Here is a 26,693-nt window from a genome sequence, read left to right as displayed (position 1 = left end):
AAAAAGTAGCATTTAGCCCCTGACCTCTTGCCTTTCCTTTGCCGTCAGATGGATTGTGAGCTGTGTCAGCTCCTGCAGAACCTGCACTGCGTCTGCTGCATCCTCCGCCGACCGCTGCCAGCAAATAACTTCTTGTTTGCCCTGTAAAATATGTGCCAGCTTAATTCTGTCTGTTACATGTTATGGGGGGTAACAGGATATTTTGTGACACTTCACGGGAGGGTTGTAACGGTCCCGTACCTCTCAGTCTTTATAACCAGACACTTTGTGCAATGTGATGTGTTCATTACTAGTTACATTTGTAACCTCTACATCAATGATTCTGACACATGCACCCTGTCCTGCTGTGCACACATAGTATTGGCCAGGGGCTAATGTTACAGGAGTCTTTCTGCAGTCGCTTTTTCATTTTTTTTTCTTTCTGGGCATGAAAGGAGCATTTATGAATTGCCGTCTTCTGTGGGAATTATTAAACCAGAAACTATGCACCCTTGTTTGAACCGTGCCCAAAGGCTTGATATCAGTTTACCGCTGATAAGAAAAGAGCAGGAATTGTTTGCAGGTGTTAGCAACCCTATGTGGGGCACTCGTACACCTGCAGGCTTTGCAGGAGGAAAACCTGCACTGAATTCTGCATGGAAATCTGCAGCTACTGACCCAGATTTTGGTGCAGCTTTTTATCCAGGTGCATGCAACTTTTTTAGAAATTCACACCTTTATTTCATTTATTTTTTTGACATGCTGTGGAGACTCCTTGTGGGGGTTATGTTTTTAAATGTCGCCCCTTTTCGGCAAAATTTTGCACACTTGTGCCTTTTGTGCGTCCTTTCAATTTCTGGTGTGATTTAGTCATTGGGCACAAGCTGTTGATAAATTCCATGCACATGTCTGATGTCTGTGCCGGGTGTGTTGCACCTTCTTTTACAGATGTTTGCAATGCGCCGAATATATGAAAAAGGCGCAACTATCGGTGCATAACAAATATGGCACAGGCACAGAACAGAATGGTATTTAAAGGGATCCTATCAGTAAGACTCAATTTTTTTAGGCGGTGTGCAATAAATATCATGTTTTTTGGCCAGTGAGTGAGCTATGCAGCAAAAATATTGGAAAAAAAGGGGGGGGGGGTGTTTCCAAACAATAATATTTATTTAAATCCCTTCAATTAAATTATCTTTAAAAAATGCTGGCCTGTCATTAGTGGGAATCTGTCATCAGTCTTTCCCAAAAGTTGGTCCATCAATTTTAGGATTATCTTAAAGGGGTTATCCGGTATAAGATTGATGGTCAATCCTTAGATCTTCAGGAGTCTGACACTGAGAGGACTGCTCTGCCCACTTGCTGTACAGTGAGGGTAGCTACTATATCATTCCCCCCTGACATAAAAGGTTATGCCATCAGTCTTTGAAACTGGTAAACTCCTTTAAAGGGAGTCTAACAGAAGAACCAAGTAAACACGGCCTCCCACTTTGGTCTACCTTTAAGATAGTCAGACCCTTGCTGATCTAAGAATGATGGGCATTTAGATCCCCTGCAGATCAGCTGTTTCCTGAGCTCCCACCTCCCAGCATTGTTTACATGCCCCATACTCCTCTGCTCACAAGTTGTACTGTGAGTAGTGGCAGGAAAGGGTATTGCAGCGGTGTCCAGGTTTGTGGACCGCCATTACTAAAAGCCTGGCATGTTGGTAATGCCAAAAACCAGTGCTCCAGTATGCAACTGATCTGGGGTGGGCACAACCTTTGGACCCATGTATCTAAAATTCATGAACTTTCTTAAAAGGACTTTCCAAGCAAAAAATAATATATATATATTTTTTTTAAAGCTTAGTGCTATTAATGGGTTAATACATGCACCCATATACCTTGAGCATATTTTGAGTGATTTGGCGTTTCTGGGAGCTCCTGGTATCTTCTGCATTTGTTTATGGGTTTCATCTTCCTTCTATGTATCTTCCTCACTAACCACTCTCTTCTGACTTCCCGTCCCCCTCCCTGTCTCTTTAGCTATCCCGCACACTACTAGCTCTTCCCAACTAACTCAAATCCCCCCAAATCATCATACAGTAGTGATGTTCTGTTTTCACTGGATAACCATAAATTGTCCCTGTGGTCATGTGACAGCCCCAGGGGTATGGGTAAATATACATTTTTGATAAATTATTTAGAAAGTAGGTGGCAGGGCAGGGCAATTAGGTTACTGTAGAGATTTAGTTTTATCCAGGACAACCCCTTTAGAGATAGAATATCAAACGACAGCCCCTTTAAAGGGGTGTTCAGTTATATTTAGTCTCCCTCTATCCATTAGGGTGTAACTTGGTGATTGGTCAGTTTCCCAGCAGGTAAATCCATTCGCCTATAGATCAGGGTGATGTAAAGGTACAGTCCTTCAATAAGAATCATATTCCTCTTTGATATGACTAGGTCTGCACTGTAGCTTATCTAGTGATACAGACGCCCCTGCTATTTGTACTGTGTAAGCTCAGGGCCCTGTGACTGCCGTTCAGTCAGCCAGAAAGATGGGGAATGTATGAAATGCCAAGAGCATGAGGTCACATATTGGGAACAGGCGACAAGGGTTTTCCAGCTTTGGATTAGTGCCTTTCACTCATCCCATTAGCCATAATGCCTGTATCTAAAGTGACCAAGTGATCCTAAATGTGTGTTGTGGTTGCAGCTCTTGATCTTCACTTGTAAGGTTTGGGAAGTCTTGGGAATATCCTATAATTTGGATAAACCTCGTTCACACCCAACATAAAATGTCTGAACATCTGAGGACTTGCTGTCGTTTTTTAGCAATTTGCAAACCTGTAGACTTGCAGATTTGTCTTGCTGGATAGTGAGAGGTGATATTCAGAGTATCTCTACCAATGTATATTCATACTTTTGGATTTGCTACTTTTTATGTTGCAGAACAGCGGCAAATTTTTGTCTTGTTTGGCATCACGCAGCAACAATAAATGCAATTTTATTGCAATATGTGGCTTTGGAAGAAAGACAGCCGTGAAAATTTGACTCCCTCCCCCCACACCTCAGTTGTCTGAATATAGCCTAAGGGGCACCTGTTTACACGGATCCCCCATACATTTCAGTGTACGGAGGGGTCAGTGAAAATGGACCAAAATAGGCCAAGGACATGTGAGAACAGACGGTCGCGTGAATAGCCCCATTCACTGACATTCAATTTAATGTTGTCATATGACGTTCACAAAGAAAATAATGAAGCGGCCATTTATCATGTTGTGTGAATGTAGCCTTAGACTGGATTCACACTTTGCAGCATGTTGGCTTAGTTGTCTATTACTACTGATTACTTTTGCAATTGGCTGCACAACCACATGACCATCGTGTCATCTTGCTTGTAGCCATTGTCACCTCTTTGCATTTCGACGTGATCTTAGCCATAACGTAGTGGAAACATGTGAACCCGGCCTTAGAGGTGCATTATAGACAGAAGGTCCTTGTACGTGAGCAGATATGATTCGTTGCTGGTCATCCATGTAGAAAATCAATCAGCTCTCATTGTATTACGTTCACACGCTGCGTTCATTGTCATTGTGCGGTTTTGTTTAGTGCGGTTTTCATTCTCTTCAGCGTTAGTGTGAGTTCACACTACGTAAACGGCAGCTTATTCTGAACATAAAACACGTTCAGAATAAGCGGCGTATAAAGCAGTTCCATTCATTTCTATGGGAGCCGGCATACGAGCGCTCCCCATAGAAATGAATGGGCTGCTTCTTTCACTACGAGCACTCCCATTGAAGTGAATGGAAAGTCCCCGCGTGTACGGCTAGTTCTGCTCATGCCGAGTCGTATACGCCGGCACTTCCCATTCACTTCAATGGGAGCGCTCATAGTGAAAAAAGCAGCCCATTCATTTCTATGGGGAGCACTCGTATGCCGGCTCCCATAGAAATGAATGGAACTGCTATATACGCCGCTTATTCTGAACGTGTTTTACGTTCAGAATAAGCTGCCGTTTACGTAGTGTGAATGCCCCCTTACTATGTTTTTTTTTTTTTTTTTATATGGAACATGTCCAAGGGTGGTTTTAGGTTTGCATAAGAGTCTGTGGTAAAGCAGTTTATCTATGATCGATCACTCGCTGTCTGTAATCTGGTCACATCATCTCGTATGCATGGGTGAGCCTCTGATATGTGTGCAGGATGGGCGCAGGATTTAACAAGTCTGGTATTTCTTACACTGGTCTTGAAATTGGGACTAATTTTGTAAGAAGTGTTTGCCTCTTAATATATTTGGTCTTCTCCAGTTTCTAGCTGGAGGGCAGGAGATGTGCCTAAGGCATCATTTCTACTAGTTTGTCGTCAATTATGGTGAATATGATGGTCTACAGAAGGTCAGAAGGGGTAATGTCTCATTATGGACCTACTAGACAAGTGATGGCAAACCTTTTAGAGACCAAGTGCCCAAACTGCAACCCAAAACCCACTAATTTATCACAAAGTGCCAACACACCAGTTTAACCTTAATAATGTTCAGATCCACAATTACAGACCTGCAAAATACGGTCATGTGAATGGGGCTTTATAAAACTTTCTGCTCCACTGTGACCCCACACAGTATAATCGGCTGCACAGTAGTCCCCACACAGTACAATATGCTCCACACAGTACAATCGGCTGCACAGTAGTCCCCGCACAGCATAATCTGTTCCACAAATGGGTGTCCAAAGAGAGGGCTTTGAGTGCCACCTCTTGCACCCGTGCCATAGGTTTGCCATCACGGTACTAGACTATTCACTCCCTGCTTAAAATTCTTGGTAAGCAATATGCAAATAAGACCTCATTGGTGGAGGAGAGGAATGAGCTCCTGGTGCCATCTCTTGTAAAGTCGCTTCCCTATAGATTAATACCTGGTTTTCAAAGGAATCCTAATGAATAATCTGGTAATAATAGCCAAGCCTGAATAATTCCTCCATTTCCCAGAAGCTGTTTCAAGGTTATTGCCTCTCATCAGTGGAGAGTAGGGTACTTGCGGTGTGAAGGAACAGGGCTCAGAGAGGGCAGTGTGTGTCACTAGTGGGGTTTATAAGACCATGCATGCTCTGCTAAGAATTCTGAGTAAGGAATATGCACATATGATCATAGTAATCCACAGTAGGGTAAGCCCCATCACATAAGCCACCTCCTTATCCCTAAACTGACTTTTTGTGTGTATTCTGTCTATTATGGCATGTCCTTTGGGTGGATAGAGTATATGAGCACGCTCGACTTGTTACACAGTTATGTGGTCTTCCATGACTTGTTGTGGGTTTTATGAAATATTACATTTCCCCAACAGGGCAGCTGTCTGGCTACCTATAAGTTCTTCTGGGGTTATCGGTGATTTAGGCCCGGGTTCACGCCCGTGTGCGCTTTAAGCAATCCTTGTCCAGTTTCTCGGGGCAGAAGATGGAAACCCAACAGGATTGCATAAAGCGCGCAGGTATGAACCCGCCCTTACCTGGATTTTCAGAATTCTGATCCATTAAAATGAAGTAAACAAAATAAATTCTGCTTTCGATGCCTCGTCCCTGTGCAGGGTCAAGGCCTCATTGAGATAGATCTATTTAGGCCATGTTGGGGCTGCCATCCATATAATATAAGATTGCTCCACCAGCCAGGCGGCCGCAGCTCCTTGGTGGGGATTTGCTTTGCTGTGGATACTGCGTTCCTGCTGTGAGATCAGTTCAGTGAACTTTTGTTTTTGGAGCTGAACAAAGACGAGGCCTCCAGCGAGCTTAACTAGGCCACCAGTTGTTACTCTTCTCTCGTGATGAAAAGTTGGTGTGAGACTGGTTATTTTCCTACAGGTTCTTCTTACTTTCTTTGTCATTTTGTGATACTTTTAGATGTGATTTTAGGGAAAGAAACAACTTGATAGATCTGATTATGCCCAAACTTTATTCCCCCAGGAGATGCCAATCCGTACTCCTGTATATGGGACTTTTGGAGGGAATAAAAGTCCAATCACACGACCAAGTGTGTGTCCATGTTTGGGGCCGAGTTGATCACATAATACAGGTGGATGACACTCGGAGTGCTCTCTGTGAAGCGTTCATGTCTGAGGCTTCTGGATCCATTTTGTTCCTATAACATAGAGCAGAATCGGGCCTGCTCTATAATTCACCATGTTATTGGGACGACATGGATCCAGATGCCCCTTAGACGTGAACGCGTCGCAGAATACACTCTGATATTATCAGACTGCGTTCCGTGACAAATCTTGTCCCTCACCTCGGGTGCCCACTTTGTCATGTGCATGGACCCTGACAACTGTAGGCCAAACAGATGTCCAGGTGTGTTTGCACCTTGAAAGGCGTTGTCGGAGATAAAACTATTGATGATCTCTACTAATGATAGATCATTAATCTCTGATTACTTTGGGTCTGACACCCAGGAGCCCTCTTTATCAACTGACAAGGAATGGGGCAGGATTCAGACAACTCTGTTCTATCTAGTGGACACTTCAGGTACTGCAGTTTAGCTCCCATTTAGCTGCAGTGACTGTACAGAGACCAGCGCTATCTGCTTCCTGCTCCCTTCTCTGTGTATCAGCTGCTAAAATGGCTAACTGATGAGATATCAGAGCCCCACAGATCTGATATTAGTCACTTCTCTTTAGTCATCAATGACCAATATAGCACATAAAGCAGGGGACACTTCTGGGGTCCTAAAAATATTGAACCCTGATGTTTGGGACAGACTTGCAGGAGGGCAGAGTGAAGGCATTTACTTGTTTGCTGACTTATGGTACACTTTTATAATGATCCTGAGATAAAATAAGTAAAAAGTAAATTTTACAGCTATTAACCCCTTATGTAGACTAATCACACGTTCTCCTTGTCTCGCAGGTTGCTTGATTGCCGAATGTCTGACGTGTGACGCACGCGCGTTTCTGGACTTTATATCAGCTTCGTGCATCAATTGTAACATTTACAGCAGCTGTAAATCCATATACAGCTGAAGAGCAAGGTATGTACATTACTGATGGACTAATGATGAATGAATATGGGCCGTTCTATGTATCCTACAGCACATCCAAAAGAATTCATAGATTTAGTAATGTTTAGCCATTGTATGGTTGAAGTGGGTAAACCATTCTTGGGCTGTGGCCCCGCACAGCGCAACCACAGCATTTTACACTACCTGTATAGTGGATGGGATTCTGGTTAGAAAAGTATCTGCAGCGGGCACGCTGTAATTTCAGTACCCATCACGTTTTTGTAAGTCACAGCATGTCAATTATAACTATAGGAAAACGCCAGCGTAGTACTTTTTGGATGCAGTTTGCCATGTGGGGCCTTAGCCTTGAGCTAAAGCGTTGCGGGAACAACTAAGGCGTGAACGCATTCCGGTTCTTCCCGCAGCGCTTTGAACAGAAAGTTCACGGATTCTTTCTCCGCGGACTTTCTGTTACCATTATATCTACAGGGAAGCTGCCGGTGTTTCCGTAGATATAATTGACATGCTGTGATTTTGAAAACCACAACGGCTTTGGAAATCACAGTGTGTCCGTGCTGCAATTTTTTTATTTTTATTTTTTTTTTCTGCAGAATGGGGATGGGATTTGCATGAATCCCATCCACTTTGCAAGTGCTGTAAAACGCCGCGATTAAGTCCATTGCACTAATAAATCCAGCCCCCCAGGTGAACATTGCCTATGTATAGTGCTATACATAACCATAGGGGCGAGGTTACAATATAACCCACTCTTCAGAAGGCCAGGGCGGAGCGTACGCACCCACCCCCTGACAGGTTCTATTTCAGGGACCTCCATACTTTCTCATTTAAGTTATCCTAAGTTCATATGCCTGGTATTGCAGCTCACCTACATTCACTTGAATTGGACTGCCGTGCAGTGCTATGTACCAGTATATATGATGTCATTGCCTCTTCAGGCCGCTGGTTTAGGCCCCTCACAGTAAGATATTGAAGTATTGGTCATCAGTATGAAAGCTCCTTTAATATCTAAAGGCTATGGGCAATTGAAGTTTTCCTATTCATTTGCTTCCTGGATGCCAAATTGAGCCACTCTCTCTCTCTCTCTCTCTATATATATATATATATATATATATATATATATATATATATATATATATATATATATAGTCTTTATTAAAAATGTCCTTTTTTCCTTAAATTTTGGCTGAGCTGCTGCTTCTGGCACGGATCCATGTGTTGGCTTTCTCTGCTTCATCCATTCCTTCTCAACTAGTTGGAGGGAGGGCAGATCACACAAGCTATAGCTGGTTCGGGAAAACACAAGGCAGCCTGAAGTGGTGTGTATACGTAGAGAGAAAGTAGGGCCGACTGCAGGGGCAGGTGAATCGCTCACTCCTCAACATCAGTGTCTGTCAGCACAAAAGAGAAAAGACTTCTCATGTTCTGCTAAAGAAGTCAATGCTGTGCATACATCAGAGCTAGTGGAGACAGCGGCATCCTTAACATACCTGACATCCCATGTGTACTACTGGGAGGGCCAGCCCTACATTACAGTCCTCTGAAACTAGGAGCAGATTGGGTCTGCAAGTGAGGGAAGACATTGATTTCGTAGCCTGAAATTTACTGCAACTTTTAGTCTCAAGGTAACCTTGTGTCACAAATGTGTCCAATACATGACTTATTTTTTAAAAAATTGTTTTGATTCAGTTTTCCATGTGCAAAAACATAATTATCCCCCTCCCCACCAATATGCGAGGATACAATATAACCCACCCTTCAGAAGGCCAGGGCGGAGCGTACGCACCCACCCCCTGACAGGTTCTATTTCAGGGACCTCCATACTTTCTCATTTAAGTTATCCTAAGTTCATTGTTTTCACATCGCTTCAGTAACTGTTTTTGGCCCTGACAATCCCAAATACAGATTTAGTGAGCAGTGTGGCTCACAGTGTTTAAATGATACAGAGAGCCACACTGTTGGGGTACCAGGTGTCGGACCCCACAGATCTGTTATTGGTGGCCTATCCTAAGTCTAGATCACCAATGTTAGAAATCAGGAATCTTTTAACTTCGTCTCCATAAATGGTTAACCTACTAGAAAATAAACTGATTGTTTATTTATTCACACCTGCGCCCGCTCTCCGCTTTCAGGTTTCCGTCTTCTTCCCGAGAAACTGGACAGGAGATGGAAACCAGCAGTCACTTTTCAAACCCATTCATTCGAAAGGGTTTGCAAAGTGTCCGCACATGAGCGTTTTGAGGTCTCCACGGCAAAACTTTTTTGTTTTTTTTTGTTTATTTTTAACTGGACACATTCGGACATTCAGGACTTTGTGTCTGGTTATAAAAAAACAAAACAAAAACTGTTTCACCACACTGTTTCGACACTGTCTGCCGGCTCTCCGTCTCCTGTCGGCAGAAGACATAAACCTGAAAACGGAGACCGAGGCGCAGATGTGAACCTGCCCTAAGCCGCATGAGATGCCTGATTCATTTGGTCCCACCTTTGGGAACCCCACCCATCTCCAAAATAGGGGTGTCCTACAACCCCCACCCCGTTTCTGCCCTTGTTGTGTCTTTGTGAGTGGATACATGGCTGCATATTTGCAGCTCTTTTGAGAGTTCCAAATACTGCTTAGTGTCAATGGGTGGGTGGGGGGTTACTGCTAAACAGATCAATCACACAGGAGACTCTGGGACCTCCATTTTGTTGAAGAGGTACTGGCTCCAAATACAGCTCCATCAGGGGCAACACGGTGGCTCAGTGGTTAGCAATGCAGCTGTGTAGCGCTGAAGTCCTGGGTTTGAATCCTGCCAGGAACAAAATCTGAAGAGAGTTTGTATGTTCTCCCTGTTTGCGTGGTTTCCCTCCCATTCTATCTATCGATCTATCTATCGATCTATCTATCTATATGGGAAAAGTACATTGTGATCCCTATATGGGGCTCACAATGTACATTTAAAAAAATAAATAAAATTCACAAATACAGCTCCACCAGTCCCATAGAAGTGACATATTGGGTTGGCAATCTGTTTCCATGGGTTTACTAGAATTCTATTACATGCTGCCATATGCAGTCAGTGAAGGATGTAAATGTGTTTTACAATATACTGCAATACATTTCTATTACACCTAGTGATCATACTGCTTGGGGTTCAAGTGAAATAAAATATTTAAATCCTTTAAAAACCTATGGGGAAAAAAACAACTTACCTTCCATACACTACAAAAAGCGCACATAGATACATTTTTCGTTTCCCAAGTATAAACCTATATAAAGTTTTCCAAACCGTAAATCTGTAGCACACAAAAAAAAAGCTGATTCCAAAAATTGAGTAAAAAGCGATCAAACGGTATTAATAGAAAGTACAAGCAGCTCCGCAATAAAAGGCACCTTTCACTTGTTCTGTACATGGAAATATAAGTGTTGTGCGTGTCAGACTATGGCGCAGTTTTTGTAAAAGTATTGAAACATACGCAAAAGCCTGTGATGGGTGTTCAGTTTTCCTTTGCGTGGACCACCCACCTAAAACGCCATCTTATCATGCAGTTTTGGTTTGTCATCTCAGAGAAGGGTTACTGTATTACATCTGAATGTGCTTTTATGGTGTCCACCTGTTCCCAAGCCGCTGCGCAGCGTTCATGCGTCTTATGGCTGCTGTTTGTCTGTTCGGTGACATCATGGTCCGCCCAGAGTTGATGGCAGTGCAAGCGCATTTCTCCGGCTGAAACGAACCTCTCCCTGCCAGCACAGATCAGTAAAGTTGACATAAATGTATTTAGAAGCCAAGCCATGTGTCATAAGTTTATTTTATCCTGTGTGACCTGTTCTGCATTATCCCGACAGAGAGTATATAACAGGCCGAGCCTGAACTGAGCTGTTACAGGGACGGTATCATCAGATGCTATCTCACTGTAATAAAACTTTAGGAGCCCTAATGTATAAAGCTGTAAAGGGAGTCTGTCAGGTGCTTTATGGCTATTAAACAAATACTGCAGGGCTGGTACTAAAATATTCATGGCCTAACCTAAGGATCAGTCATTAACATCAGATCGTGAGGGATAATGGCGGTGACTTGTTCATCAGTCGCGTGGGGCAGCAGCTTCTCAGTCCTATTCAAGTGGGTGAGGCCGAGCTGCAGTACCAGGCACAGGACCCTCGGGATTCAAGGTGGTCTTTTCAAAAATTGATCTGTGGTGAGGGACAACACGGTGGCTCAGTGGTTAGCACTGCAGCCTTGCAGCACTGGAATTCTGGGTTCGAATCCTGCCAGGAACAACATCTGCTAGGAGTTTGTATGTTCTCCCCCTGTTTGCGTGGATTTCCTCCCATTCTACAAAACACATACTTATAGGAAAAAATCCCTATATGGGCCTCACAATCTAAAAAAAAAGAAAAAAAAAGAAATTGATCTGTGGTGGTCCCAGGTGTATGGCCAAATCAGATCAAACATGTTTAAACTTATCTATGGTCATAAAGGGGTAATCCAGAATAAATTTAAAAAAAAATTAACCCCTAAACTAAGCCCTCTCCCTTCCACCTAACTTCTAATACTAGATACTACTTAGGCCCGGTTTATATCCGCGCATGGGTTTCTGCTTGGGGTACCCCTCCCCCCACCTCCTGGTGCAGGTACCTAGATTGCCAGGGGGGTGGTCACGTGACCCCAGGCACGCTTTCTGATAATCCGGTGACGTTCTGTTTCTGGATGCGGTATGTTACCAATACCGGTCTGCTCGGTAACCCAAACTCTATCTACTTTAAAAGTGGTTACATGCAGAAACCCCCCCTAGACTATAATGGGGTCCGTCAGATTTCTGCCTGGTTCCTGCCAGTTTTATACTGGAGTCAGCAGAGCAATTTTGAGCAGAATCTGTGCGGAGTGCCTGAATGTTAGTGTGAACCAAATGTTGGAAATTTTTGGTGGTCACTCGGCTGAAAGCACGTCTTTGGCACAATTGGCCAAATTTGGCAAATCTTTTGACTTATTCTGTTTTTAGGTTTTTGGTTCCCCCCCCCCCCAAATTGGTCAGTTTAGTTGTATAAGGCGAGACGTGTTCCAAGACCTGTCTTGTGAATGTGGACATACAATACATTAGTGATGCCAGTGCCCGGAGCAGGGAGAGTACAGCACATGCTCTGCATTGGGAACACACGACACATGAGCAAGGTTCTAGTGCCAAACACATTAACGTCTAAACATTGAAGCTGTCGATCATTACCAGGGATGAGGGGCTGGGCCGGGATTACTTACAAGACCCCGGACACTTGCTGAATTTAGAACCACTCATGGGGTACATGCAAGATAGCAGGGTAGAAACTACTTGTGTCCATGTCCCACTAAGGTATGTTTGCACACATGTAAGTACTCTACCCAGCACTGATGTTGGCTTAGTAGGTGCCATAAAGCATCTTCCCCCTCCCCACCCCCCAGGACTAGAAATGTGAAGTGCTATGGTATATGTCTGAGCTCAATAGATTATTCTAATAGTATAGGCAGTACATAGGAGAGGTGACCAGAGACGTGTCGACACAACTTTCCTCATTCAAGGTGAAACTGATTGTTAGACGCAAAACAAACTTTATGGGTTAATTTTTTATTTATTTTTTTTTTAGGGGGTGCGCACATCTGATAGGCCTAGTTGTTTGCCTGCCCAAAATGTCCTTGCATGACATTAGAGAGTTGGTCGTGTAGAATAGGATAGTTATGTAATATTTGCCCGTTCTCCTGGCTCACTGTGATGTGTTACTGTGACTTTGGCCGCTGGCACATGGGAATAATATTGGTGCGTATTACAGATGCATGGGCATGTATGGGGAGCGGGAGATTGGTTCCTCTGAGGTACCACTGGCACCCTGCCCAGTCCTCCTTTTTATTTTTCTGGGTTTATCAGTTGATGACTTATCCAGAGTTTCTCAGAATGGAGAAAATCCATTCCTAAGCCCTCGCGGGCAGGGCCCTCTACCCCACCGTGCCAGTCTGTTATTGTTAGTATTATATCTACCTGTATATTTTGTGTATTGTATGTAACCCCCAAATGTAAAGCACCATGGAATTAATGGTGCATTATAAATAATAATAATAAATAGAGCATGGCCTATCTTGCTCCGTCACATTGGAACGGAACTTCCCCATTAACTTCATCCCACTGCTTTCAGCTCTGAAATTGGTCCCCTCTGTGCGCCCTCTCGGCTTGCACATAGGGATGCAATGCCTGTGACCCCTTCCAAAGGCAGCACCCCTGTTATAAAGTGGACAGCATTGCCTTTTACTTCATGAGCCATTTGATGTCATCACAGCTCAGTCCCATTCAAGTAAAGAGGTGAGCTTCAATGTGAAGTACAGCCACTATACAAATGTACAGAGCTCTGGTCTTACGAGAAGAGGCTGCTCGTCCTTCCAATGTGGATTGGTAGGGATCTGGATGTCATATTGGTTCATTAGTCCAAAATTCCCTTTCGAATCTGCTGAAAGATAGTCAGAGGCCCCCTTTACATTATTTTGTCAGCAGGTCACTTGTTGCTTCTCTGGTGGTGAAGATCATCCGACTAGTTCTTTATCTCTACAATGATTTCTGTACCTAGATGTGGATATTCCAGAATTTTGGACCAAGATGCGTTCAGTATAATCCCCACATCCATCACACGTGGCTTAGCCAGGAATAGATTTGGCAGTTACTTTCCAGGAAGTCCTTGTGTACTTATTCTTATTCCTTTTCTCAGGGCCCATTCAGCATCTTGTGATCCGTTCAGCTTATATCTACAGAAACAATACAAGTCACCTGGAAGGTAAAGAAATCTGCAGGTGTCTAGCATGGAAACAGTCATCCTAGGCAAATGGCAGCAGTGATATATAATAAATTTTTTTAAAAAATTATATATTTGTGTTGTGCAGCAGATGTACTGTATGGGGGTCACTGTGCATCAATTTATACTATGTGGGGGGCCACTATGGAGCAAATTGTCCGGTGTGGGGACCACTGTGGAGTAGATTGTACTGTTTGGTGGTCACTGTGCAGCAGATTGTACTGTGTGGGGGCCACTGTGCAGCAGATTGTACTGTGTGGGGGCCACTGTGCAGCAGATTGTACTGTGTGGGGGTCGCTGTGCAGCAGATTGTACTGTTTGGTGGTCACTGTGCAGCAGATTGTACTGTGTGGGGGCCACTGTGCAGCAGATTGTACTGTGTGGGGGCCACTGTGCAGCAGATTGTACTGTGTGGGGGCCACTGTGCAGCAGATTGTACTGTGTGGGGGCCACTGTGCAGCAGATTGTACTGTGTGGGGGCCACTGTGCAGCAGATTGTACTGTGTGGGGGCCACTGTGCAGCAGATTGTACTGTGTGGGGGTCACTTTGCAGCAGATTGTTCTGTGTGGGGGGGGTCATTGTGCAGTAGATTGTACTGTGTGGGGGCCACTGTGCAGCAGATTGTACTGTGTGGGGGTCACTGTGCAGTAGATTATACTGTATGTGGGCCACAGTGGAGCAGATTGTACTGTGTGTGGGGCACTGTGCAGCAGATTGTACTGTGTGGGGGCCACTGTGCAGCAGATTGTACTGTGTGGGGGCCACTGTGCAGCAGATTGTACTGTGTGGGGGCCACTGTGCAGCAGATTGTACTGTGTGGGGGTCACTTTGCAGCAGATTGTTCTGTGTGGGGGGGGTCACTGTGCAGTAGATTGTACTGTGTGTGGGGGGTCACTGTGCAGTAGATTGTACTGTGTGGGGGCCATTGTGCAGCAGATTGTACTGTGTGGGGGCCACTGTGCAGCAGATTGTACTGTGTGGGGGCCGCTGTGCAGCAGATTGTACTGTGTGGGGGTCGCTTTGCAGCAGATTGTTCTGTGTGGGGGGGGTCACTGTGCAGTAGATTGTACTGTGTGTGGGGGGTCACTGTGCAGTAGATTGTACTGTGTGGGGGCCATTGTGCAGCAGATTGTACTGTGTGGGGGTCACTGTGCAGTAGATTGTACTGTGTGTGGGGGGTCACTGTGCAGTAGATTGTACTGTGTGGGGGCCATTGTGCAGCAGATTGTACTGTGTGGGGGTCACTGTGCAGTAGATTATACTGTATGTGGGCCACAGTGGAGCAGATTGTACTGTGTGTGGGGCACTGTGCAGCAGATTGTACTGTGTGGGGGCCACTGTGGAGCGGATTGCAATGTGTGGTGGCCACTGTGCAGCAGATTATACTGTGTGGGGGTAACAGTGGAGCAGACAACTCTATAAAGCCCCATTCTTATGACCATATTTTGCAGGTCTGTAATTGTCTGCATTTGCGGTTCCGCACATTATTAAGGTTAAATTGCCGTGTTGGCACTTTGATAAATTAGTGGGTTTGGGGTTGCAGTTTGGGCACTCGGTCTGTAAAAGGTTCACCGTCACTGTTATAGAGTAATGAATGAATTCACATAAAAGAAGTGAGAGCTCTGCTGGTAAGAGCTTACAGTCTAGGAGTACAGTAATAGAAAAGCATTCACCAGAAACAATAGATAAACGTAGACTATTGAGAAGGTAGAAGAATACTTACCTGTGTGATGACTCCGGGGACCGATCTAGAAATCTCCCAGCCAGCATCTGTCGTGTACTGTACGTTCTGCTCAGTTTACCCAGAAGTAAGAAGATATTATAGGGAATATATACACGACAAGTGTTGTGTGATAAAATATTGTTTCTGGCTATTGGGAGGCTTGTGAAGGTTCCCGGGTTATGAAATATTCCATCATAGAGATCTTGTTACCAGGGGAAGGCGGTCATGGTTTACTGACCTAGTGCAAGGTGTTTCCTGCTTGGCTGCAGCTCATCTAATCCTCCTGTTTGTCTGTATTAAAGGCAACCCACTGCGGGGAGGTGTTTTTTTGTTTTTTTCCTAGTATATATAATTCAGAATCTGAAGCCTATTGTCTTTAATTTTTCCATTTTTTTTTTTCTTTTTGAAAATGAATGGGGTCCTTTGCTTCTGTTGGGTCATGTGATCTCATGGTGACCCCCCTGGGAATTACATGTTTTTGATTATTGTCTCCAGAAGCCACAGTATCAGGAACGAGAAGATCCTGTATGATGAAACTGTTCCACATAAGTCCTCCACAGGGGAGGTCACAGACTCTTATCACAGTTACCGCCAATTAGGTTATGGGCCAAGTGTCAACCGAGTGTAACAAAGGGGGGTCCCAAGTATGTGTGATCAGCAGTAAAGAGCTTCTCTCTGCTTATTGATATGTATGATGTACGCCTCCTGATATCTAGTTAGGTTAAACCCAAGATGAATTAGGAAAGGTCGGACTATAGGAGCCTGGTGGGGATCTGGCTGTCTACACACCCACCCATCAGCTGACTGCAGGGCTGGCCGCATGTTACTACCAGGCACAGGAAGTGCAGCGCCATCAATGGTCAGATTCTGAAAAGACAAGGGGAAGCAGAGTCTTTCTGCTTTGCAAATTCATTACCAGATTCCGCGGAGGATTTTGGTACATTGGATTTTTCCACCTCCCATTCATTTCGTTACCTCAGTGTTGTGCTATAAGCAAAACAGTCATGGGCTTAAACTTTGATCACGTCCAACCTCCCCCTAGTCCAGAGCCATAAGAAATGGAAGCCTCTCGTTGAGTACTTGCTACAGTCAACAAAGACAGGTTTTTAATTTTGGCGGTTACATAAATGCCCCCCTATGTTTTCAATGTGTTCTTACCATTCCTGCAGAACAATACAGAACATCCTTTAGTTTTTTTTTTTGTTTTTTTTTTCCATTTTCTTGAAACTACAATTGAAGTTTTTCTGTAATAATTTTTTACTTTTATTTACTGAACCAAACGGATCGTCCAAGCAGTATACCAAACATTATTTGACTTTAATCACTGATCAATAATCTGTTTTTGACTTCTTTACTATTCTTCTTGCAGCTTTCTGGGGTGACTCGTTTTCTCTGAGGAGCCTAGAAGCAGACGGCTCATGACTTCAGATCAGGATACTAAAGTTGTGGCTGAACCGCAGGTACAGCAAGTCCAAGAAGCCAAAGATAGTTCACATCTTGTAAGTACTGCATTGTGTGGATTGGAAATAATCAGGACGTCTTCCCTTCATGCGTACGCAGCGAGATGAATCCAGCACCTGCTAACCTGGATACCAACATATGGCACGCTGGGTTATTCATTTTAATAAATTGAGGTCTCGGATCCTGTTAGCTTGCATTTCTTTGCCAGTCTGTCTGGTAATTGTAGCTGTCAAAAAAACAAACAAACCTCTTCTGAGTATTTTACTTATTTCTATGGAACTTTTAAAGAGGGTCTTTCATGTCCTCATCGATGTACAGTATTATATACTGCTAGAAAGCCGACAGTGCACTGAATTCAGGGTATGTGCCCTGATGCTGGAGATATCAGTGCCATTAAGTTCAGCACCGACATCTATCCACTGTCGGAAGGGCTTGGGCTGTGAGGAACGTGTCCCCGTTCCCGACTATACTCTAACAATCAGAGTCGTTCCTTACAGCCAAGCAATGACACTGAGCTGTGAGAATCGCCACCAGTACAAATCCATGGAAGTACTGTCCGGGTGGGGGCATTCCTCACAGCCCAGCGATAACACTAGGCTGTAAGTCCCACCCTTCTGACAGTGGGGAGATGTCTGTGTCGAAACTAACAGCACAGATATCTCCAGTATCAGGTCACATACCGCGATATATAATACCGTATAGAATACTGCACATTCAGGACATAAAAGATTCTCATATCTGCACAAAGCTCTCCATTTTTTTTTTTTTTTGTTTTGTCGGAGGATCATAACAACAGACTGGCAGACTTCTAAAATAGCAGATTCATACGCTGCCGACAGAGCCCATTGACTAAAATGGTGCCCATTGTTTTTAAACTGAAGTCGGCAGATGAAAAAGTTGTTCCTGCACATGTGAGATTAGCCTAAGATCATCCTCCTCTTTATCTTACAATCGAGTACTGGCCTTTTATTTATTTATATATTTTTTTTTAATTTTAATTTTTTTTTTTCTTACATAATTTGTTGCATTTCGAAAAACTTCCTCAAGTCTATATTGATTACTCAGGATCCATTGGGCATGGCAGATTCTGTAATGGGGACTATAGTGCAAAGGGGCAAATACTTTTTCACAGCATGTTATGTGGAAGCCTATTTATGGCGATAGCTATCTTGCAGCGCAGCAGTGCTGTGGAGTGATGGATAGAAATAGAGGGCATATGACAGGTGCAGTGCGGGCCTGTCAGTGTAATTTGACCATATTCTTCTTGTGCTGCCATGGTTTGCACATAATATTGGTGCTATATGTTATGGTGGGCCATGTAGGAGTTTTAAAAACCTCTTTCAAATCTGAATGTCTATTTGCAAAAATTTCTGCACTTAGGTTGTAAGTTATGAATACTTAGATGTTTTGGCTGTTCTATATAATTTTTTATTTTTAAAGGAAATGTCAGTAGTCTAGGGCTTTTGAGGGAGAGTCACATCAAATATAAATATATATATATATATATATATATATATATATATATATATATATATATATATATATATATATGAATGGGGGTAGTCTGTTCTAGAGTCCCTTTTAGAAATAAACTGCAGTTTGTGGCTTAATCTGGTAGTAAGTGTTAAAGGAGTTGTTAGGTCTTAATATATTTATTTTTTATGGCGTATCCTCAGGATAGGTCATAAATATATGATCAATAGGGGGCCGACACCCGGCTCCTAGACCAATCGGCTATCTAGAGCTGCTTCCCTTTCCCCTTCTGAACACTACATGGGGCCTGAAGCAAGCACCCCCACCTTCCTACTTTATAAATAAGAGTAATTATCAAAAATGAATAGTTACCCATATCTCTGGGGCGGTCATGTGACCACCTCAGGCACATTTTCTGATTATCCAGTGATGATCCGTTTCCCCATTTCCAGAAACGGATTGTCACTACTCCTCCCCCCATCCTCCCCATTATACTTACCATCCAGGTTTCTTCTGGCGGGATGGCTCCTCCCTCTGTAATGAGTATCTGTGCGCACCCTTCTCCACTGTGCTTGCCACCTCCGTCAGTAATTCACCTCTACTGCGCTTCCACGCATGCGCAGTAGAGGTGGATCATCGCTGATGAGTAGTTGTAGTACAGGAGGAAGGGCCATCGCACTGGAAGAAGCGTGGAGGGTAAGTATATAATATGGGTCGGGGGTTGGGCTAAGTAGGTAGGGAAGGGCGGGATAGTGAAAGAGAGCTAGGGGGGTGGGTGTATGGGGGGGAATAAGGTGAGAGGGTTTAGTGAGGAAGTTAGATAGCAGGAAGCTGAAGCCTGTAAACAAAAGGAGGAGATACTAGGAGCTCCCAGAGACACCCAGAAATCACTTACAACACACTAAAGGGGATATGGGTGCATTTATTAACCCATTAGTAACACTAACAGCCATTTATTTATTTATTTTTTTGCCCGGAAAACCCCTTTAATGCCACCCCCTGCCCCCCTCCAGCCAGTACTTGCCTCACTGCTACCAGGTGAGCCCTCATCCCTCTTCTGCAGTGCGCCCAGGTCAGAAGATAGCGGGAGGTGCTGTGGAACAGAGAGCAAAGTATCTACGCTCAAGCTGTTTGTAGGTCTGCATCCTAAAAATTGGGAAGGTTTAGAACTGATTCTTTGACCCAGTTGGATAGGCAGAGTCGGGGAGAAGGCTGCAGGCCACATGTTTGGTAACCCTGCTCCATACACTGCTTGGACAACAGCTAATTGTGTTAATGTGTATATACTTTCTCTTTCTCTCTATTATATAATTTATTTATTTCTTTTTGTCGGGCTGCTCCCCTCTATTACCCTGGAATGCTTCCCGTCAGTCCCACCAGTATTTGCTATTGGTACCCTGCTGCTTTTACCTTTTATAAAGAATGGAAGCTGCAATGAAAACCCGCTGCATAGAATGACATGCACTTGATTGTAGGTTTAGCTTGCAGATTTTTTATTTTTTTTATTTTTTTGCTATTGGCAAACCACCAGATTAGCACATCCGTAACAGATTATCAATGTCTATCATCACATTGAAGTTTGTAAGCGAAAACCAGGATTGGTGACTACACAGACGGGTGCAAATTTTTTCATTCTACCTGATCTGTAATGTTTACACTCCTGGTTTTGGCTAATAAACACTGATACAAAACTCTTACATGTGAATAAGGCCTTAAATGGTCACTAACTTTTAAGACAGCTTAGTGTCATTTCATAGACCGGGGTCAGCATGTAGAGATGAGCAAGTACTATTCGAAACGACCATTTCGAATAGCAAGCAACCATAGGAATGAATGGAAGTGGCCGGCACGCAGACTTTGCCGCCGGCCACTTAACCGCCTGCGTGCCGGCTACGTCCATTCATTCCTATGGGTGCGTGCTATTCGAAACTGGAGTTTCGAATAGTACTTGCTCATCTCTAGCAATCTTCAGCACTCCAGCTGCTGTGAAACTACAACTCCCATCATGCTCCATTCTCTGTTAAGGGAGTTCCATGAACAGCAGAGCAAATATGCATGCTGGGAGTTGTAGTTTTACAACAGCTGGAGCACCAGTAGTTGCCTACCCCTGTCATAGAGCTTGTGACTCTGGACCAAAATGTAATGTTTTTTTAATTAACGTGGCTACTTTCTGCCTGAAAACCTCTAGCGGCAGGAAATTTAGAGGTATTTGCTGGTAACTGTTTTGTTACCAAAGTCATCTGTCCATAGAGACATGTAGAAGGCCTTTTCTCTCCTCACATAGTGAATGGTGAGGGGAGGGGTTGCTTCTCCTCACAGCATTTCTTCAAACTACTTTGTGCAAAAGACTGAAAATTCAGCAAATCTCACAGGTTGCAATGTAAGAAAAGTCTTCACTGTACTTGTATCTATTTGTGATGTTACAGATGGGATATTATTCAAAGACAGCAAGCAGGTTTCCTGACTGTGCATAGATTCCTTTTTCTTGTGCTTTATCTGCTTGGCTGCATGTATTTGCCATGTATTTAGTCTCCTGTGTTTCTGGATCTCCTGTATGATGATCACTTGGGCTTTTCTCAGGTATGTGATACATAGACAAAACAATGCTGCGTGACTCCTGACTGCAGAGGCCCAATCGCAGTCCTACGAGGAAACCTCCTAGCCGACATACTCTGATTGCTGTGTTCTGTATTTATCCGTGTTATTCCGTATATCAGTATTATTTTACTTCTATAAATCCTGTTCACACTGTGATTAGTTTGTCCGACGCTGTGTTGGTTTTCCTAGCAACATTTGTTTTCTCGACTAAGCATTCGGTGACCTTTCACCTTGATATCAAATTCAAGGACTGGAGTCAGCGGGTGTCATAAACAATAGCCTCAGTGCAAGTTCTTAATGGAAGCGTATCCTTGATCTGATGTGACATCACATACAGTATATACTTGTCCCAGATTTAACTCTTAAAGGGACACGCGGCAGAAATCGCTTTTCCTGCTATTAGTATATGAGTACTCCTACACAATCAAGTACCGTATTGCCATACAAACATTAGGATAAGGGTGCGCATAAGTTGGTCTGTTGAAATGTCCAGCTTCTTGTCTCCTAAGACCCTGTCCGACCCCCTTCCCCTCCCCCCACAAGTTTTAATTTAACACATAAGAGTTAAAGTAGCCTCCTGGTTTTGGCAGCTGTTGGCCCGGGCCTTGGCAAATCTCCTCAATACAGAGGCCTTAGTGTCTCGGATTGTAATTTGAGTGACAATAGCATGTGTTTTGATTTGTCTGTCTGAAGTTACTATTTTTGACTTGTGGGCAGTGGCCTCTATCCAGCTGTACTCGTTCCCTATAGTAGATTCATTAAAGCCTCGGCACAGGCAGAGCATGGTTTTACAATGGGGTGCTGTTTTAGCAAAGAATTATGCCCACGCAGAAACCTTGAAAGGACCAGCTTGTTCGATTCAACATCCTATGAAGATTTAGAGAAAAATCCGAAGGCACGAAATGAAATTCAAGGAGAGAACTCATTGGCCGAAGTCGTGGTTCCGGTCTCTGGGTCAGAACACTCTACGTCCTCAGGGACAACAAATAATGGATTGGTTAAGGGTCCACGATTTCCCTCTTACAACAGCATGGATAACACCGAGCACAGCGGACCAATGCAAAGATCGATCAAAACCAGGTCAGTGAACTTGATGCATCCCATAAACAGCGCCATAAATCGTCTGTCCAAATATGAACAGTTACAGAAGGAGATAGAAGTAGACTCTAAAGATGTAGCCGAGTCCCCAAGCACAGTTATAGCAAATGAAGACAATTGTACCGTCTCTAACGCTGCAGTTGTAGCCGCGTGGCCTCCGCATGACCATGCTTCACAGGCTCAAGTGTCACTGAATTCAGAGCAGAACTCGCAGGAAGTTCTTTCCTTAAAAGCAAACTACTTGGACGACAGCCACACCGCATGGCAGAACTCATTAACACATAGAGAAAAGGAGAAAAATGCTGATAATACAGAGAATAGAAATGTATCAGATTTCTGTTCTGCCAGAAGACAAATAAATGAAAATCCGCCTTCTGAAAGCAACGCAGAGGTGAAGCACAATTCGAGGACTAACACCTTCTACAGCATTTGTTTAGTGGATGATGACGATGTCATTGAGGACCTTTCTGAGAAGGCTCATGCAGGACAGCGTTATGATACTACGCCAAGCAAGGTTTCAGCTGCCACAAAAGGTATGTGCGACATATCAAGTGCTCCGACTGTTGGGATAGAAAATGTTTGTCATGTGCCAAATCACTTGCCCACAGTGGTTGGTTCAGATGAGGTTTTGCCCCAGACTGTTCCATCAGGATATATCTCACCAGGACCTCATACCAAAGACTTGACCCAACATACCGACACTGTTCTCAGCCATGTTTGTCTGGAACCTGTAAGTCCTTTTACAAATCCTGCTGATCATGTTTCAATGACTTGCAAAACCCAAGAATCAAACTTTGATTTACTGTCTCCCCATGGACAATGTCTACCTGAGAACATGGTTGATCTTTCCGCTTTGCTAGTATTAGATAAACAAGAGACGCAAAGCAGTGATGACCAAGCCGAGCTGCTGTTCACTAAACCATCCCTTTGTGAGGTGGACCCAACAACTACATCTGATTTCTCCATCCAAAGGTTTGATGGGACCAATGAACCACTTGATGAAAGCATATGTCACACTCCAGATATAGATTATAATACAAATCATGAAGCCCCTCTCTTGGAAGAACTGGTGGGTGATCATGTTATCAATGACTTGCAGGTCTCTAGTGATCCCTCTGAAGAAAACTCTATTGTATATCACAGGAACGTTATTGTAGAAGATTTAAAAAATTCCTTGGATGCACCCCCTGCTGTGGAGGAATTGCATAACAGTCTGAATGATGATGTGACTGGCAGCCAATGCATTGTAGACACTTGGGATGAAAATCTTGAGAAACCAAATCACCCTATCGATGGAGAAGTTAGCAAAAATACAACTACTGAAACCTCAGGGTTATACCCAAATCTGGACACTACTAGAGCAAGAATTTCTTTCAAGAGTTGCATCGATGACCAGTCAGATGTCATGGATTGCGTTGAAAAAGTCTTGTCCATAACTCCTCCATATGCTGCATTTGAGGCAGACTCTGACCTTATAAATAGTTCATCTTGTGTGGAAGATAACGAAAGCAGCGACCCCACTAATGTTTTAGAAGCTGTAGAGTCTTGTATGATGGATGACTTATCTTCTGGTTCTCCTTGTGCAAATCCAACCCCAGAATCCAACTTCGGTTTTCTTACTTCAAGTGGACAATGTCTACCTGAGAACGTGGTTGATGGTTCTGCTTTGGTAGTACTAGATGAAAAAGAGAAGCAACCCAGCGATGACCAAGCTGAACTGTCAATTGATAGACCATTGCTTTGTGAGGTAGACTCAACACCTACCTCTGATTTCTCCATCCAGAAGTCTGATGGGACCAACGAATCATATAATGAAAGCAGGTGTTACACCAAAGTCATAGATTTTAATACAAATCATGATGTTCCTCTCTTCGAAGAACGGGTGGTTAATGTTACCCATGACTTTCCGGTCTCTAGTGATACCTCCGAAGAAAATTCTGTTGTATACCACAATAGGAACATTATTGTAGAAGATTTAGTTGATTTACAAAACGGTGGGGATGTGCCACCTGCTTTGGAGGAATTCTTTAATTGCTTGAATGATGATGTGACGGACATCCAATATAATGAAGTCATTTGCTATGAAAATCTTCAGACTCAAGATTACAGTATCAATGGAGTAGTTAGCAATAATACGACTACTGGAACATCGGGGTTATACCAGAAGCTAGAGAATCCTAAAGAGAGACATTCATCTGAGGGTTGTAATGAAAAAGTTCAGTCCGGTGTCGAAAAAGTCTTCTCCTTGGCACCTCAGTATGAAACATCTGGGGCCGACTCTGACCCCAGAAATGATTCATCCTATATAGAAGATTCTGAAAACAGTGACTCCTCTATAAAATCTTGTGTAATGGATGACTTGACTTCTGGTCCTCCTTGTGCAGAACCTACCCAAGAACCACATGGACAATGTCTGCCTGAAGCCATGGTTGATATTTCCACTTTACTAGGACCAGTTGAAAACCAGAATAAATCCAATGGTGGCGAAGCTCACCTGCCAATTACTAGCCCATCACTTTTCGAGGAAGACCCAACAACCACATCTCATTTCTCCATCCTCAAGTCGGATGAGGCCAATGAAATTCATAATGAAAGCGGATGTGACACTACAGACCTAGATTTTAATATAAATCATGAAGTTCCTCTCTTGGATGAGCAGGTGGATGATCATGTTATCAATGACTTACAGATGTCTACTGAGCCCTCCGAAGAAGACTGGATTGTGTGTCACAACAAGAACAGCAATTTAGTGGATTTACAATATGGCAGAGACGTTCCACCTACTTTGGGGGATTTCCATGATGGCTTGAATGGTGATGTGACTGACGACCAATGTAATGGACACTTTCAGGATGAAACTCTTGAGAAACAAAATTACGCAAACAATGGAGGGGTCGACAAAGTTGCGACTGTTGAAACCTTAGGGTTATACCAAAAGCTAGATAATTCTGAAGAGAGAAATTCTTCTGAGAGTTGCATCAATGTAATGGATTGTGTTGAAAGAGCCTTGTCCAGGACTCCTCTTGAACCAAACTCTGACCTCAGAAATGGTTCATCTATGGAAGATACCAAATGCAGTGATCCTACTGCTGCGTTCGAAGCTGTGAAATCTTATGTAATGGATGACATGTCTTCTGATCTTTCATGCGCAAAGCAGATCATTATGAGCTCTGAAAGTGGATTGCTAAAGTCCGGCAGTCCCAAAAATGGGGGATCCCCGATCATTGAATATTTTAACATGTCTCCTGTTAATGACTTTCCAAAACTGAAGACTACTGAGGACATAGTACCCAAAAAGCTTGACAGTCCTGTCTTAAATGCCACCAATAGTGAATTAAGTTACGGCTCTTTCTTGGAAAATGAAATTGTGGAGGACTCCGACCAGTTGCGGGACAACCCCATGCAAAACAATGAGATTCTAGTCTTGTCAAATGCCTTGAATGGTCATTTTGATGAGCATAGATATACAGAGTCTTGCCAAGATGTAGACACTGGTCTCTCAGAATTGGGTAACATGAACGACCTTCATGACTTTGGTGCTAATTACGAAGACGACCAGGTAGATCAGTATGCCGCCACTCCATCCTATGAGATTCACACACTATCCACTGGCTTTCCAGATCGTAAAGAGTCTGAACAGAGTAATGAGGAGTGCGTGCTCGATTTGATGCAGGATCTCCTTAGAGAATCTCAAAATAAGAGCAAGGATATGTGCGAAGGGGATGAGCAGACTCTGCCGCTATCCTGTGTATTATCAGGAGAACATTTCTTGGTCAGGCCGGACTATAAAGTGGATTACTTATGGTACGATTCAGAATCGGGAGACCCAACGTGTAACCAGCCGTACCAGTGCATTGATGAAGATCTTGAGGTTTCGGACATCAACTCTGGGAAATACGCCTTTCAGCTGCTGGTTCCAGAAAGCAGAAGCATTTGGGGTTGGCCTGAGGTTAATGGTGAATCTGTAAGTTGTTGCTTTTATTACTAGTTTTGTTGGGTTCGTATTCTGTTTTTGAACAAATATTATAAGGGTTCCTGTTAGGTAAACCTATCCCCTGGGTATTCAGCCGCTTACACGCATTCCTATAGCGACGAGGTATTCAATTGAATACTACTCGCTCATCTCTAGTGGTTTAGTATCCTCACATTATAAAAACGTCTTCAATATATTTTTACACGACGCTTGGTTATTTTCTGGTGACACATTCCCTTAAAGCCATTCTGAGCCTTATCTAACATTCAGAATGTTTTTTTAAAAAATTTTTTTTTGAAGATTTCAGTGTCATGGGACGGTTGCTATAACACTTATCTCTTTATCGGTATCATCTGCCCCACTTGTAGGTAGAGATCGCAGCACCATAGCGAGACGCCTACTGTAATGAAATGGACTTAAAGGCCAAATCCCATTTGGATAATAATACTGTGTGCCTGTACTATGTAATTTGTGCTTGCACATTTGGAATGTGATGGCGGCACTATGTATTAGCAGCTGCTGTGTTGTCAGGTGGATCTGTTTTACGTTCCATAGCTATAATTATGTTTCATAATTGGTAACCTTATATACTGGCATTTAAAGTGAATCTTTCAC

At 43.5% G+C, this 26,693-nt stretch overlaps 1 protein-coding gene across 2 annotated transcripts in view; it reads left to right on the top strand.

Moving 5' to 3' along the window:
• Positions 1 to 26,693, top strand: part of LARP4B (La ribonucleoprotein 4B) — a 57,796-nt gene that overhangs the window by 8,062 nt on the left and 23,041 nt on the right. The window contains exons 2-3 of one of the 2 annotated variants that reach the window (XM_075271573.1): positions 6,853 to 6,973; positions 16,845 to 16,974. In XM_075271573.1, coding sequence (XP_075127674.1) covers positions 16,894 to 16,974 — 81 coding nt within the window. In that variant the 5' untranslated portion in view covers positions 6,853 to 6,973; positions 16,845 to 16,893. Of the gene's footprint in view, positions 1 to 6,852; positions 6,974 to 16,844; positions 16,975 to 21,731; positions 26,070 to 26,693 lie in introns of those variants that run through there. The other variant, XM_075271572.1, reaches the window with a different exon arrangement.

The sequence above is a fragment of the Leptodactylus fuscus genome, chromosome 4 (genome assembly GCF_031893055.1).
Source record: "Leptodactylus fuscus isolate aLepFus1 chromosome 4, aLepFus1.hap2, whole genome shotgun sequence".
In the NCBI taxonomy this organism is placed as follows: domain Eukaryota; kingdom Metazoa; phylum Chordata; class Amphibia; order Anura; family Leptodactylidae; genus Leptodactylus; species Leptodactylus fuscus.
Note: the sequence above shows the minus strand (reverse complement) of the source record. Positions and strands in the feature narration are given on the sequence as shown.